At 43.0% G+C, this 16,319-nt stretch overlaps 2 protein-coding genes across 2 annotated transcripts in view; both read right to left on the bottom strand.

Annotated features, from left to right (window-relative positions):
- LOC146655222 (inverted formin-2-like) overlaps positions 1 to 13,016 on the bottom strand; it is a 39,177-nt gene extending 26,161 nt beyond the window's left edge. Inside the window, exons 1-11 of the mRNA XM_085428846.1 lie at positions 12,999 to 13,016; positions 12,291 to 12,407; positions 12,138 to 12,208; positions 11,901 to 12,021; positions 11,602 to 11,766; positions 11,275 to 11,365; positions 10,778 to 10,900; positions 10,362 to 10,706; positions 10,193 to 10,261; positions 9,891 to 9,947; positions 9,440 to 9,730 (exon numbers count right to left, since the gene is read on the bottom strand). Of these exons, the coding sequence (XP_085284972.1) occupies positions 9,892 to 9,947; positions 10,193 to 10,261; positions 10,362 to 10,706; positions 10,778 to 10,900; positions 11,275 to 11,365; positions 11,602 to 11,766; positions 11,901 to 12,021; positions 12,138 to 12,208; positions 12,291 to 12,407; positions 12,999 to 13,016 (1,176 nt within the window). The 3' untranslated portion in view covers positions 9,440 to 9,730; position 9,891. The remainder of the gene's footprint in view (positions 1 to 9,439; positions 9,731 to 9,890; positions 9,948 to 10,192; positions 10,262 to 10,361; positions 10,707 to 10,777; positions 10,901 to 11,274; positions 11,366 to 11,601; positions 11,767 to 11,900; positions 12,022 to 12,137; positions 12,209 to 12,290; positions 12,408 to 12,998) is intronic.
- Positions 12,682 to 15,685, bottom strand: LOC146655221 (inverted formin-2-like). Its single transcript, XM_085427151.1, has 10 exons — positions 15,566 to 15,685; positions 15,413 to 15,483; positions 15,176 to 15,296; positions 14,877 to 15,041; positions 14,550 to 14,640; positions 14,053 to 14,175; positions 13,637 to 13,981; positions 13,468 to 13,536; positions 13,166 to 13,222; positions 12,682 to 13,006 (listed from the first exon to the last, which is right to left on the bottom strand). The coding sequence occupies exons 1-9, from the start codon at positions 15,683 to 15,685 to the stop codon at positions 13,167 to 13,169; spliced, it is 1,161 nt and encodes a 386-aa protein (XP_085283277.1). The 3' UTR covers positions 12,682 to 13,006; position 13,166.
- Positions 15,686 to 16,319: the final 634 nt, after the last annotated feature.

Here is a 16,319-nt window from a genome sequence, read left to right as displayed (position 1 = left end):
CCAGTCTCAGTTTGTGGCAACCCTGAAAAAGACCTATGTTTTATTGTTTTCTTTTGGACTGAAACAGTGGTTATATCGCATCAGCAGAAGCTTCTCAAACCTTCTATCAGACATTCTGTTCCTTTTTGGGGAAAGCACCAATCCACCTAAACTGAACAGCCGTTCCACTGGTGCACTGGATGGAGTTGGACTGTTGTATTTCATGTACATCTTTTTGAGATTTGGGAACTGATTCAGAATCTCAAGCTCATAGCCTGACCTTAAAAAGTCAGTTATTTCTTTTTCTGCTGAGAAGCTTTCTGTGGGCTGATTCTGAAATTCAAAAAAGTCCATTTCGGCTGGGCTGGCTGGGATTTGGGACACATTAGTGTTCTCAGTTGCAGGAGCAGCTTTACGACACTCTGTTATCAGGAGCTCCTTCACATACTCTCTCCTACGCTCATCTCTCAGCCAACGAAGTTTAAACTTGGGACAAGTGGCCGCTGCGAGAAGTACTTCTTGGCTGTCCAGAACAGCATCAAAACGAGTCTTGATGGCCTGTAACATACAATATGATGCAACTAAGAATAAAATTATTTTACTGTATAATTACCTATTGTCAATATTTTGTGGGCTTTACAGCTCTAAACCATCTATATTTTCTATTATCAATACTGTATGAGATTTAATTTTGGCTGAGGCTTTTGTTGATATTATGATTAATATTCATGATTAATGATGATCAATGTCCCTGATATTTAACAAGGGGTGAATACTTGGTCTTTTATTCTATCATTTTAATAATTGTACCCACTGCTTAAAACAAAGTATAACATCCACCCACTGTGAATGGTATAATAAATTTAACAAATCCACCCAAAGCAATTAATAATAATCTTACCTTTACAATGACATCTGGAAGGCTGGCTGTCATTCTAGAGAGGTCATCTTTCAGGGCAAGGGTCTTTGACATCAGGCTTGTGAGTGTTGGCAGTAAAGCCCAGTAGGTGCACTCATCCCCTTGTAAGATGTCCAGAGCCACTGTCAGGGGCTTCATCACAGTACAGTACTCTTTCAAGAACTGGTACTCCCTTTCATTAAGGCACTTGATTCCCAGTTTTACACACAGGGGATTAAGTTCATTCAAGGGAATTGTGATGATTCTAGAAATGGCCTCATACAGGGAATTCCACCTTGTGGATGTCGGTACCATTAGTTTCCTCCGACTGACTTCCTCCACCTGTTCAGAGGCTAATGTTGATCGACTTGCTTTAGTCCAAAGAGCAGAACATTTTGCAATGCTACTCCTATATACAGCCTTGGTGTCTGCACATGAATTTAGATGTTTGTCAACATCGCTTGTTGAAATCAAGTTAATTGTGTGCGATGCACATCTGTAGTGTGGAGGGAGGCTGAACTGTGCATCACCAGATGCAGCTGAAAGAGCTTCTATGACATCAGTAAAGGTCGGTTCCTCGTCATCACCTTCTTCATTTTCAGATTCAGACTCCAAATGACAGGGCTGACATACTCTGAATGCTTTGGCAAAATTGGATGCATTATCCGTTACAGTGGCAATAACTTTGCCTTGTAGTCCATATGATGAATGGATTTCTTCAATCTCTGCTCCAATTACATCATAGGTATGGCTGCCTCTAATTCTCTTGCATGCTAGAGCGGCCTTGTTGTGTTGTAATGTGGAATTAATCCAGTGAACTGTTACACCCATAAAACTTTTATTATTTACCGTCCAGATGTCAGCAGTGGTGGAAACAAACTCTGCCTCTTCGAGTGTAGCCTTCAAGTTAGAGTTCATTTTGTCATATTCTCTCTCAAGGTATCCTACAAATGACTTTCTCTGGGGCAGCTTGACACCACTTTTAGTTGGTATTTTTTCTACGATGCGTCGGAATGATTCAGAGTCAACAGTGGAAATCGGCAACATGTCCTCGACGATATAGGCAGCGACAAGCTTCTTCAGTTCAGCGGCACTAAGTCCTGTCGCTCTTACGTCTAGTTTAACCTGTTTAGCAGGAGTGGGTCCATCTCAGGTTTGCCCGGTGGAAGTAGATGTGGTAGCCAAAGCGGTCACGTCAGTGAGGGGATCCTGGGGGTTTTCTGTCAATTTAACATTCTTGTGGCAGCGTGCTAGGTGCTTGCTCAGGTTGGAAGTGGAATTTTTCGACGTAGAAAGAAGTTTTCTTCCGATGCAGAGTGTACAACGTACGCTTATGTTTTTGTCGCTTTTTAAAGAGTCAAATTCAAAATAATGTCGGTATTTCCAAGTATTAAATGCTGCACGATCGTACTCTATCCCTCGCTCCATGTTTTCTATTGTTGACACACGAGCTACCATAGCCGTCGCACTCGCTTGCGTCATTGTCATGAGACATTCTCGCAAAAAGTTCACGGTTTTAGTAACGCAGTAACGCAGCGTTCCTACGGGAAAGTAAAGGTAATCTAATTACCATTTTTGCAATAGTAATCCCTTACATTACTCGTTACTTGAAAAAAGTAATCCGATTACAGTAACGCGTTACAAGTAACGCGTTACTGCCCATCTCTGGTCTTGGTAATAGTGAAACTTCACCACGATTGCCCTGGGGGAGTTTCCCTGTTGACCCAAGCTTCGATGAGCGCGGTCCAGCATCGGAGTAAAGTCGAGGCCCAGTATGTCTTTCAGCATTGTAGCAATAGCTGCCGTAGGTTTCCCGGTGTTTTCAAAGCCCTCCTTCACCCCTACAATGCGTGCATTGCACCGGCGTTGTCGCCCCTCGATGTCGTCCAACTTGCTGGTCAACTTAGCAACGTCCGATTTCAGCTTGCTAACCTCGTTTTCCAACTCCACTGAAGAAGTATTCAAGTCAAGTCAAGTCAACTTTATTTGTCAATTCTGCCACATGTACAGGACATACAGAGAATAGAAATTTCGTTACTCTCAAACCCTAGTGATTAAAAAATGCAAATAAAATAATTAAAAAGTAAAAATTTAAATAAATACAATACAATTTTACGTATAACAAAAAAAAAGCTATACAATATACAACATTCAAAGCAAACTCAACACTTTCCAAACGGGTCTCTTGCTTCTCCAGATCTTCTTTGATTGTGTCTATTTTATCATTTAAATCTTTCGTGCTTGAATCGATACGGTCCAATATCCTCTTTTCAGAGCTAGCAATAGCTCTCATAATCTCACTCATGTCATGGGGTGGTGCCTCCGGTCTGTCCTCAGCATGGTCCGAGGCTTTTGCGGCCTGCTCTTTCCCCGATCTAGTTTTGCTCATATTTCGTACACCGTAGCCTTGAAGATGTAAAAAGTGCCTCAGAGCAGCACACGGGCGTGTTATCGTACTGTTGTTAAAAGTTCGTTAGTTTTGGAGCAATGGAATTATGAAAAAAGTTAGTCCATTGAGGAGCCCTGTACAACACGTCTTCACATGGCTACCAGACACACCCCCCGTCATTTTGTTATTATTCAATTCAGAACTGCCCAGACCAGACACAGTGACGTTTCACCAGAATCCCTTTGATCTCTGATCTTCTTTATGACATCAGCACCCGAAAACCTATAAATAGGGGAGAGGTTCTCACTCTTGTCAGTCTTTCAAAGAGAGTGGAAGAATTCACTAGGCAGGAAAACACTTAAACTACTCGAAACTTCCGTTTCTGACACAGTTGACCGTCTTTTTAAAAAATCTTTTAGTTAGTACAGAGATTTAGCATCAACTTCAATTTGAAATATGAGTCTGTCAAATCCTGTTGTATGCAACATGAGAGCCGAGAACGAAAAACTTCAACAGCAAATCAAAGAGCTGAAAAATGAGAATAAAACTCTCAAACAACAAAACTCTACCATACGTGACCTTAAAGTCGAGAACGCCGACCTTAAGGAGCAAAAAAGAGAGCTCATAAATGAGAACAAGATTCTCCAAAAAAACATTGAAGTTCTCTTCAAACGAAGTGGGTTCTCTAAAAACAAGAGGAAAAGAGACCTGCAACTAGAGAATGAAACAATTCACTTCAAAATTCAAGAGCTGGAATATTGTAACCAAATTCTAAAGGATTTAAACAGCTCCAAAACCAAAGAGATCCAGCAACAGAAAGAGGTGATGCAGGAAATGGAGGCAGAAATCAGAGAGTTGCAAAGCAGCAAGACAGGCTTGGTTATAAAAGTGGGAGACATGGAAAAGGACAACCCGTCTTTAAGAGAGGAAAATGATGTGACGGTAAAACGCATGTGTGAGCTGAAAAGGGACTTTGAAAAGGAAAAAGATGACATGCAACAGGAAATACAGGCTGTTAAAACTGAGCTCCATCAGGCAAACACAGCCTTTAAAGAGTTACAAGAGAGTGAAGAAAGAAAAAGGATCATGAATGAGGAAAACAAAACAACGGACAGTGAACAGCTCAGACAGACCCTGGAACTCCAATGCTTTGCACATGAAATTGACATATTGAGGCATAACGAACTTCTTGAACAGGACCTCCAGGAGCTTTCCAAAAGGAGTGGTGATTCTCAAAAAGAACTGAAACCACACGATGAGGGTGTGAAAGGAGAATCACGGATCTCCAAAGCCACTGAGAAAGACTCCCAACATGATTTTAACGTGACCAACAGAGAAAAGGAGTTTTTGTACCATCAATTTGAGGCAGTGAAAAGAGAGCTCCTAATTGAGAACAAAATTCTCCAAAGAAACGCTGAAGTTCTCTTCAAACGACGTGGGTTCTCTAAAAACAAGAGGAAAAGAGACCTGCAATAGAAAGAGGTGATGCAGGAAATGGAGGCAGAAATCGGAGAGATGCAAAGCAGCAAGACAGGCTCGGTTATAAAAGTGGGAGACATGGAAAAGGACAACCAACATGATTTTAACAAGACCAACAGAGAAAAGGAGTTGTTGTGCCATGAATGTGAGGCACTGAAAAGAGAGCTTGTCAAGAAAAATCTGTGTAATGTACAGGAAGCCTTGAAAACAAGACATGGCGTTGGGAGTCTGAGCTTGGGTTTGCAAAGTTTCACAGGAAGCACATAACAATCTGATAAACAACTACGATGTCCAAGTTGACATACTCAAACAACAAAATAAGGCCTTAGAAAATACGGTTAGCGACCTTACCAAAAAGATGTGGAATGGACGGGAAGCGATGAGACAAATGGAAAAGAACTTTCAAGAACAAAGGAAGCTACTCGAAAATCTCCGAGGAGAATTCGAGGAAATTTAGCACAACTAGGACTTTGGCCCTCCCTATTAAACCTGGTTAACGCAGGTTCAATAGGGCTATAACTCAGACAATGGAAGTTCATTTGATTTAATTGGCCCAAAATGAGTGACTGCACCCAGACACTCAGTAGCAAAAGAATTACAGAGATTCAAGAGAGAAAACTGTTTCTGCATAGACTCCTATAGTACTGCAAGTTGTGTCATCGCTTGGTGTCCTGCATAGAGTGCAGGTTTAAGGTATCTACGTATCTTTCAGAATTAGAAGCTATGCTGCGTCAGGGGTTATAACAGCTGTGCCCCCCCCCAACCGGTCGAGGCAGATGGCCGCCCCTCACTGAGCCTGGTTCTGCCGAAAGTTTCTTCCTGTTAAAAGGGAGTTTTTCTTTCCCACCGTCACCAATGGCCTTGATGACTGATAACCTTCACAGACACTGTCATCAAGGGTTTGCTCACAGGGGATCATCTGATTGTTGGGGGGTTTTCTCTCTTATATTGTATGGTCTTTACCTTACAATATAAACAGCCGAGAAGCGGCTATTTTTGCGATCCGGTGCTTTAGAAATACATCTTAGCTGAACTGAACTCCATAACATCTGGACCGAAATGCCTACACACAACGGTAGGCATTTCAATCAAGAGCTCTGTCCAAAACGTTCAGTGACAAGCATCAGCACCAGGATTGTTTTTTAGCTCACCAACAGTTCATGTTCCATACCCAGTTTTTATTGTGACTGCAACTTTGTAAGACTGGGTTGGGAGATGTTCTTGTGGTGAGCTTTTATTCACATAATTGGTTTCTTTAATAGTGAAATAAAATATATTTGTATAACTGGAAACAGCGTTCTCATGTGTGATTATCACATTGTATTCTTTAAACCATGTAACAGAATACATAATATATATAATTTACTCATAGTAATATTAATATCTAATGTGACTGAGTTTCCTCATCTCTACTTATGTGCCGATGTGTTCACTGAGGCCATTGTATGGTCCATTTTGGCTGCATTTCCATGTTTTAAACATGAAATTTGCTTATTTAAAGGGTGTCTCATGTATCTCTTATGCAGAAATATGTGTTGCCTAGCTGGACAAATGTAGCACAGGTCTACTATTATTGGCCTAATGTATTTTACCAATCATTTCAGCATCCAGATAATCTCTTTCATACTCCCTTAGATGAATTTAGCCTGGTTGTCATGAAATAGGCATTTGAAACAATAACTACCAGTATCTTCGAATGTGTGTGATTTCACTAATCCTACACATTCTTTGCAAGACAACTGGGTGCTTTTATGTAAAGAATGATCTGAGAACACTGAGGCTAATGAAGTAACAAGAGAAACATAGTAAGTAGTCTTTCAGTTTGCATGATCAATTTTGATTATTGTTCATTTTCATTTACCATGTCAACATGTTTTAGAGCAACGTTTTCTGATTTTGAGCTCTTTTAGGTGTAAGTCATCGTCAGTGATTACCCTAAGCCCAAAGCAACACCAAACATGGGCAACCAAAATGCATCATTTTGTTAGCATGTAATTGTTCTCCCAATTCTTAGAAATCAGGAAACAACAAAAATAACAATTTTAACTTACAGACATGAAACACTCCCCCACCCTGGAAAAAAGTCCATTTTGCCTTTTACAAAAATATAAGGTTAGTGTAATGTTAGATTTTGCATTAATACCTATGACTGAGACCTCAAAGGTAATTCCTCGACTGCTTCAGTAACAGCCTGGTTGATTTTAACAAGTTAAGTAAATTTGCGGTCAATTTAGACTCAATTCAAAATCTCCTACTTGGGACGAACACTAAATGTAAATAGCTGACTTTCTAAATAAACCTATCCATCTTTGCAAGGTCCATTTTTGCTTTCACTAAATTCCAAATGTTTAGCCATAATTAGCTTAGCTGTCCTACTCTTGTTACTGCTCTTTCCTACTGCTGTTACAATCAAATGAACATCTCTGCAAAGATAAATTAGCTGAGACCTTAGGTTGATGGTAGTTACTAGCAAACATACAAACTTACATACACTATATAGTACAGTTCTATGATACATCACCAAATAGAACAATTTGTGGCAATGCAGACAAGCAGAGAAACATGCACAACATTGCTTCAGTCTCATAGCTACATGCAGCACAGTCAGTCCACCAAATCATCAAGCACTTAAAGTACCATTACTCATTAAAGACAGAAGGAAAATCACACTGCAACTCGATACACCTGGACAAGAAGCAAACTGGTAAGAGGGCTGATTTTACATTGACAGTTTACATTCAGGACTACGCTGCTATTGCTTTTCTTTGTTGTAACTTTTAAACTTTTTAAAATTTCTCTTCCCATTCAAATGAATGGCAAAATCTTCAAATCTCTTCAAACCTACCCTACTCTGAAACTTAACTACTTCAGAGTATGCAATAAGGTTGATTGTGTTCATCTGGACGTTGTGTTTTCAGTGGGAGAAACGCTACGTCATTCATCCAAGTGACTTCTTCACTTTTAGTCTCATTCACATTGCATTTTTGCTCGCAAATAATTTTCTAGTTCATGTTAGTATGTTATGTTTACAATGTCCACTGCCTTTTTTAAGCAAGCTACTGGAAAGCACACAAAATATTCATGAATTGTATGTAAAATTATTTTGTGAAAAATAATTATTGTTTTTTCCATCTCCCTTCACTCTTTGGCTCACCTTGTTCTTCCTGATCTTGTACAATCTCTTTGTCCTCTCCCTCTGATTTGAATTGATTAGGTAAATTAATAGTGAATTTAGACAAAATTAAACATCTGCTACTCTAACAGCCATCTTTCTATACACACACATCCCTCTTTACAATTTAGTCACAACAAAAAGTTACTTTGACGAGATTTAAGCATTAAAAGCTCGCTGGTCAGTCATCTCCATGTGTTCTGTCCTTGGTCTTTCTCCCATTGCTCATCTTCTTAGCTTGGCCTGGATTTACTGAAGGGCTCCTAAATGTGGATTCCATTTATGTAAAATCATACTAACTCTTCACCACAATTATATATTTTAACTGTAGGCAACACTAACTAACTGTCAGAGAGCCTGACAGATGCTTACGGCACATCAGTTGACCAATCTAGTATTTGCCAAAGCTTCACAATGACATGTTTTTGTTTTTTTTGGTTTGTTTGTATAAAAGTCAACCCGACACACTGTTATGTTGATCACTCTGGACGAGTGTTTGTTGAAGCACCACACATATGGCTTTCATGGTTTGCCAACCTGTTCACCAACTCTCCGGTTGGTCTTCTGCACATGCTCCTGCTCTCCAGGCGGCAAATGCTGCTCCTCTAGGCCGAAAAAAGTGCATCTTCCCGGGGTACGATCACCGGGGACTCCTTTTTCCAGCACACACGTGACAACAAATACGTCATTTCCTGTTGACTAAAAAAAAAAAAAAAAAAAAAAAAAAATGCACCCTCTCACGGTCCTAGGGACCGAAAATGGTCCCGCCCGATCAGCGGGCGAAGCCGCTGCTGCACGCCGGGAATCAGGCTTCCTTTCCCGCAGGTCTGTTTAAGCAGCCCGCTGTTTTCCAGCAGGGGTCAAATGTGAAGCAAGGGCGCCACCCGGTGGACAAATAAAAAAATTACAACTCTAAGGCCTCCTCCAAAATGAAAATGAAACTTAAACATCGACGATCCCTTTGACCGTAATTAATTTGCAGTGAAAAATAGCGTTTATAATGGGTTTCAAGGGGCAGAAATCGGCCACGAGGTTCGATAGTGGATGTATGCCTTTTATTCAGCCATTTAAGCTCATTTAAAAAACTCAGACTGAAATTTTAAAATAAAATGGGAAAAAAAAATACATGTTTGAAAATTTGGCTATACTCCATTAAACACTACGGAAGAGGATTAGGGCCACTGGAAAAAAACCAAACAATTCTGACTTTAATCTCAGAATTCTGAGATTAAAGTCAGAATTCTGAGAAAAAAGTCAGAATTCTGAGATTAAAGTCAGAATTCTGAGAAAAAAGTCAGAATTCTGAGAAAAAAGTCAGAATTCTGAGAAAAAAGTCAGAATTCTGAGAAAAAAGTCAGAATTCTGAGAAAAAAGTCAGAATTCTGAGATTAAAGTCAGAATTCTGAGATTAAAGTCAGAATTCTGACTAATCTCAGAATTCTGACTTTTTTTTTTTTCTGAGATTAAAGTCAGAATTCTGACTTTAATCTCAGAATTCTGACTTTAATCTCAGAATTCTGACTTTTTTCTCAGAATTCTGAAAAAAGTCAGAATTCTGACTTTAATCTCAGAATTCTGACTTCTTTTTTTCAGAATTCTGAGATTAAAGTCAGAATTCTGACTTTAAAGTCAGAATTCTTTCCTTTTTTTTTTCCAGTGGCCCTAATCCTCTTCCGTAAAACACAGTGGAAATGGTGTGGAATTAAAAAACGCAAAGGCCACGAAATGGTCCCAGGTTCTACAGAGGGTTAAACACTTTGTTCTCCTGCAGGTCCAGTCCTGTCGCCACAGAAACAAGTCCTGACCCATGTACCTGGAACCATAGAAGAAGAATAAAATAATAAATGATATTTAAAAAAAAGACCTTAAATCCCACAACATAAAAACATTTCGACCAATGAAATGCTTTAGAGTGAAGGACAGCAGTGAATCGCCGCTGACGTGGATTTATGCACAGCTGCAGGTGAGCTCACCTCACTGAAGGATGCATTTTTTCTTTTTCTTCAAACGCTTTCTTCCTGTGTGGCCTTCTGGAGATCAAAGAGAGGATACGATTGGTCGGTTTCTAGATATAAAGCTTATTTCATCATCAACACTAAAGGATGTTCTATCATCGTCTTGATGAGACCTTACAGCCTGAGCCTCAGCTCACCATGTCACAGGAAACACTAATGTTCAGGAACAGGAAGTGACCTCATAGACTCAGAGCTACATCACAACAGCCAGACTGACCCGGCTACATCACCATGGTATGGCAATCTCGACTCCACTCAACTGTAATCTGCGGCCGAGTCTCCGTCACTCTGCTGCAAACACTGAACACAACTTGATCTGTGTGGGTGGGCTGTGGGACAGGAAGCATTAAAATTTCCATGTTTCAGAAACAAACAGCAGCACTGAGCGTGCTCAAAGCCTGAAGCAGAGAGCACAGCGCCTCACTCTACCTGCTGGGCTGGTGTCTAAGGTGTTTGATGCGTTCCGGGGAGCAGAATCTTCCGGGTTAGGATCTTTGCTCCTGTTGACCTGGGTCACATCCTGCTGACTAGCTGTGTGCTGGACTTCCTGCTGCGCCGGTCTGGTGTCCACTTCAGACTCCGGACCCTGGACCTCAGCTGCGGGGCGTTCACAGAGGGCCTGGAGCTCTGAGGCAGCTCTGTCTGGCTCTGCTGGCTCCGGTTCTGGTCTGGTTCCAGCAGGTGGATGTGTGGGAGTCCGGACCTCCTCCCGAGGCTTCTCGGGAAAATCTGGCTTATCTTGGGCCGGTGACATCTGCGTGACCCCGGGGTGACCTGAAAAGGAGAACTTGATCAAACGAGCAGTAGTGACAAGAAAGTCTGCAGAAGTCCTGCCGGGCTCTCACCTTCGACCCCACCGTCCGGCTCTGCCCGTGGGCTTGTCTTCCTCAGCCTGCAGCCCTTCCTGATCTCGGCCAGCAGGTTGTCGACGGTGCATCCTTCGTCCCAATTGGCCATGTCTGTCCTAACTGCAGCACAGACACACGTTCCCCTGTGAGCTTAGCGCACGTGTCACAAACAACAGGTGAAAGCTGTCACTGCATCACCTGACAGCCTCACAGGTACAGCAGCATTTAATCTTTACAAACTTTCTTCTCGTCCTGATGCTGTCACATCATTTCCTTTAAATATTCAGCTGCTGATAAACTGTTGCAGAAAAATGTTGCTGATGTCAGCTATTGATTCTCGACCTGTCCGTCACCGGCCCTTCACATGTCTCACCTGTTCTCCACTTGCACTTGACCTGTCCTTCACCTGCCACACCTGGAGAGACAGGTGAGGGACACCTGTCTCTCCATTTAAGGAGGGAGGATTTAAGGTGAAATAATGGTGTCTGACTTGCTGATCTTTCTGGTGGGGGCTTCTTCTCTCAGTTTCCTCCCTTCCTCCAACCTCTTCCTCCTCTTCTCCTGCTCCCTGTGACCTTCGTTCTCCTGATCGAAGAATAAAAGGAACACACAGTTCAAACTTCAGCAGGCTAACCGGCCCCCCAGAGAGGGCGGAGCTTAACATTTACAGGGAAACAGGACTAATGTGTGGCAGCTACCACACTTTGTCACGGTTCAAGTCAGAGCCGATTGGCTGGCTGAGACATAGTTTAAATGACACATGCAAACGTGCGGCAGGGTATGAGTCCTGCAGACTGAGCCGCACTGCGATTGGCGCTGACCTTGAGGGTTCGAAGGAAGAGGTCTCTGAATGCCTTGATGGTGCTGAAGAGCTCTTCGAGGGAGAAGCTGCTGCTGTCCTCACAGAGGTAGGCGGACAGGTGCTTCCTCTGCTCCTCCACAGATGACAGCAGGAGTTGCAGCTGCTCAACAGCCTGCAGGCTCTCCTGGTAACACCACATAAGAACAACAGGTAAGTTCACCTGGAACAGCAGGTCTGTCCCACTAAAACGGTGTCAGTGAGTGTACAGACTGGATTTATCTGCCCGTAAAGGTGACAGCCTCATCCTGAGTGACTCACCTGTATGGTGGACAGGTACTGCTCCTTCATGTCGTCAGATGAGGAGGAAACGCTCCTCTCTGAGTTTTTCAGCCGTTTGTTTAGAGTCTTTGTTTCAGACTGAATAGAGTCCAAGCTGAGCCTGCAGGTGGAGTCAGAGGGCAACATTTAACACCGCTGCAGGCGAAACACCTGAGCTACCACGTCACAGACTCCACCCAGCAGTCTGTACGTGACTGAACTCCTATATGTGTTTACCCAGCAGTCTTTGCACAGATCTCCAGGTCATCGGGCAGGTTGAGCAGGTCGGGGTGATTCTCTTCAGCCTCCTAAGGGTCACAAACAGCAGCAACTGAATTATTATGAGAATACTGCAGTATTCCCCAGTATTCGTAGTATTCCCAGCATTACCTGCAGGATGTGGTGCAGCAGCGTGACTCTCGACTTGTTGGCTTTGGTTTCGGTCAGAATTCTGACTTTAATCTCAGAATTCTGACTTTTTTTTTTTCTGAGATTAAAGTCAGAATTCTGAATTTAATCTCAGAATTCTGACTTTTTTCTCAGAATTCTGAAAAAAGTCAGAATTCTGACTTCTTTTTTTCAGAATTCTGAGATTAAAGTCAGAATTCTGACTTTAATCTCAGAATTCTGACTTTTTTCTCAGAATTCTGAAAAAAGTCAGAATTCTGACTTTAATCTCAGAATTCTGACTTCTTTTTTTCAGGATTCTGACTTTAATCTCAGAATTCTGACTTCTTTTTTTCAGAATTCTGAGATTAAAGTCAGAATTCTGACTTTAATCTCAGAATTCTGACTTTAATCTCAGAATTCTGACTTTTTTCTCAGAATTCTGAAAAAAGTCAGAATTCTGACTTCTTTTTTTCAGGATTCTGACTTTAATCTCAGAATTCTGACTTCTTTTTTTCAGAATTCTGAGATTAAAGTCAGAATTCTTTCCTTTTTTTTTCCAGTGGCCCTAATCCTCTTCCGTAAAACACAGTGGAAATGGTGTGGAATTAAAAAACGCAAAGGCCACGAAATGGTCCCAGGTTCTACAGAGGGTTAAACACTTTGTTCTCCTGCAGGTCCAGTCCTGTCGCCACAGAAACAAGTCCTGACCCATGTACCTGGAACCATAGAAGAAGAATAAAATAATAAATGATATTTAAAAAAAGACCTTAAATCCCACAACATAAAAACATTTCGACCAATGAAATGCTTTAGAGTGAAGGACAGCAGTGAATCGCCGCTGACGTGGATTTATGCACAGCTGCAGGTGAGCTCACCTCACTGAAGGATGCATTTTTTCTTTTTCTTCAAACGCTTTCTTCCTGTGTGGCCTTCTGGAGATCAAAGAGAGGATACGATTGGTCGGTTTCTAGATATAAAGCTTATTTCATCATCAACACTAAAGGATGTTCTATCATCGTCTTGATGAGACCTTACAGCCTGAGCCTCAGCTCACCATGTCACAGGAAACACTAATGTTCAGGAACAGGAAGTGACCTCATAGACTCAGAGCTACATCACAACAGCCAGACTGACCCGGCTACATCACCATGGTATGGCAATCTCGACTCCACTCAACTGTAATCTGCGGCCGAGTCTCCGTCACTCTGCTGCAAACACTGAACACAACTTGATCTGTGTGGGTGGGCTGTGGGACAGGAAGCATTAAAATTTCCATGTTTCAGAAACAAACAGCAGCACTGAGCGTGCTCAAAGCCTGAAGCAGAGAGCACAGCGCCTCACTCTACCTGCTGGGCTGGTGTCTAAGGTGTTTGATGCGTTCCGGGGAGCAGAATCTTCCGGGTTAGGATCTTTGCTCCTGTTGACCTGGGTCACATCCTGCTGACTAGCTGTGTGCTGGACTTCCTGCTGCGCCGGTCTGGTGTCCACTTCAGACTCCGGACCCTGGACCTCAGCTGCGGGGCGTTCACAGAGGGCCTGGAGCTCTGAGGCAGCTCTGTCTGGCTCTGCTGGCTCCGGTTCTGGTCTGGTTCCAGCAGGTGGATGTGTGGGAGTCCGGACCTCCTCCCGAGGCTTCTCGGGAAAATCTGGCTTATCTTGGGCCGGTGACATCTGCGTGACCCCGGGGTGACCTGAAAAGGAGAACTTGATCAAACGAGCAGTAGTGACAAGAAAGTCTGCAGAAGTCCTGCCGGGCTCTCACCTTCGACCCCACCGTCCGGCTCTGCCCGTGGGCTTGTCTTCCTCAGCCTGCAGCCCTTCCTGATCTCGGCCAGCAGGTTGTCGACGGTGCATCCTTCGTCCCAATTGGCCATGTCTGTCCTAACTGCAGCACAGACACACGTTCCCCTGTGAGCTTAGCGCACGTGTCACAAACAACAGGTGAAAGCTGTCACTGCATCACCTGACAGCCTCACAGGTACAGCAGCATTTAATCTTTACAAACTTTCTTCTCGTCCTGATGCTGTCACATCATTTCCTTTAAATATTCAGCTGCTGATAAACTGTTGCAGAAAAATGTTGCTGATGTCAGCTATTGATTCTCGACCTGTCCGTCACCGGCCCTTCACATGTCTCACCTGTTCTCCACTTGCACTTGACCTGTCCTTCACCTGCCACACCTGGAGAGACAGGTGAGGGACACCTGTCTCTCCATTTAAGGAGGGAGGATTTAAGGTGAAATAATGGTGTCTGACTTGCTGATCTTTCTGGTGGGGGCTTCTTCTCTCAGTTTCCTCCCTTCCTCCAACCTCTTCCTCCTCTTCTCCTGCTCCCTGTGACCTTCGTTCTCCTGATCGAAGAATAAAAGGAACACACAGTTCAAACTTCAGCAGGCTAACCGGCCCCCCAGAGAGGGCGGAGCTTAACATTTACAGGGAAACAGGACTAATGTGTGGCAGCTACCACACTTTGTCACGGTTCAAGTCAGAGCCGATTGGCTGGCTGAGACATAGTTTAAATGACACATGCAAACGTGCGGCAGGGTATGAGTCCTGCAGACTGAGCCGCACTGCGATTGGCGCTGACCTTGAGGGTTCGAAGGAAGAGGTCTCTGAATGCCTTGATGGTGCTGAAGAGCTCCTCGAGGGAGAAGCTGCTGCTGTCCTCACAGAGGTAGGCGGACAGGTGCTTCCTCTGCTCCTCCACAGATGACAGCAGGAGTTGCAGCTGCTCAACAGCCTGCAGGCTCTCCTGGTAACACCACATAAGAACAACAGGTAAGTTCACCTGGAACAGCAGGTCTGTCCCACTAAAACGGTGTCAGTGAGTGTACAGACTGGATTTATCTGCCCGTAAAGGTGACAGCCTCATCCTGAGTGACTCACCTGTATGGTGGACAGGTAATGCTCCTTCATGTCGTCAGATGAGGAGGAAACGCTCCTCTCTGAGTTTTTCAGCCGTTTGTTTAGAGTCTTTGTTTCAGACTGAATAGAGTCCAAGCTGAGCCTGCAGGTGGAGTCAGAGGGCAACATTTAACACCGCTGCAGGCGAAACACCTGAGCTACCACGTCACAGACTCCACCCAGCAGTCTGTACGTGACTGAACTCCTATATGTGTTTACCCAGCAGCCTTTGCACAGATCTCCAGGTCATCGGGCAGGTTGAGCAGGTCGGGGTGATTCTCTTCAGCCTCCTAAGGGTCACAAACAGCAGCAACTGAATTATTATGAGAATACTGCAGTATTCCCCAGTATTCGTAGTATTCCCAGCATTACCTGCAGGATGTGGTGCAGCAGCGTGACTCTCGACTTGTTGGCTTTGGTTTCGGTCAGTTTGAGCAGAGTGCTGATCTTAAAGCCTTCAGCATTCCCCGTGTGAGTTCCCTGATGGACCATACATCACATGACTAAATCAGACTACCAGCCTTTACATTTTATTTCAGCTAAATAACAGACTGATTTATGATTTGGCAACTAAATGAACTGTCTTGGTAGACAGTCTGTTGGTAATTTAAGTCATATAATTTTTGTCTGAAGATGAAAGTTTATAGTTTATATACAAAAGATATACAATATATATGATATACACACACACACACACACACACACACACATATATATATAGAGAGAGAGCAAGAGAGAGAACATATAAACATTCTTTCTCTCATCCGCTCTCTCTCGCACTTTTTTCCCGCTTCACTCAGCATGCAAGCCTTGTGCTTTACACTGGGAAGAGGGGGGAGGGGCGGTAGTTACACTCGCAGTAGCACAGGAACAGAGCAGGAGGGAGAGACAGAGAAAGAGCCAGGGACAACAACGTCACATTAGAAAGGTATATAATCATCCACAACTATTTTCGGTTGCAGATGATAAAGGATTCAGAAAGTTTATTCATGCAGGTCCATATGACAGAGAATGTGCATCTTCTGTTTGTTTTCATATTATAATTTATATTTAATTGTGTTGTGGTTTGCAGTGTTTTGTGTTCTTTTCACTTTAAATTTGTAAAAGGAAAAAGCTGAAAATTTAA

The sequence above is a fragment of the Rhamphochromis longiceps genome, linkage group LG13 (assembly GCF_057381845.1).
Source record: "Rhamphochromis longiceps isolate RC_006_pf linkage group LG13, R_longiceps_female_GT1.1, whole genome shotgun sequence".
Taxonomy (NCBI): domain Eukaryota; kingdom Metazoa; phylum Chordata; class Actinopteri; order Cichliformes; family Cichlidae; genus Rhamphochromis; species Rhamphochromis longiceps.
The sequence above is the reverse complement of the archived record's forward strand: the minus strand, read 5'-3'. Positions and strand labels throughout refer to the sequence as shown.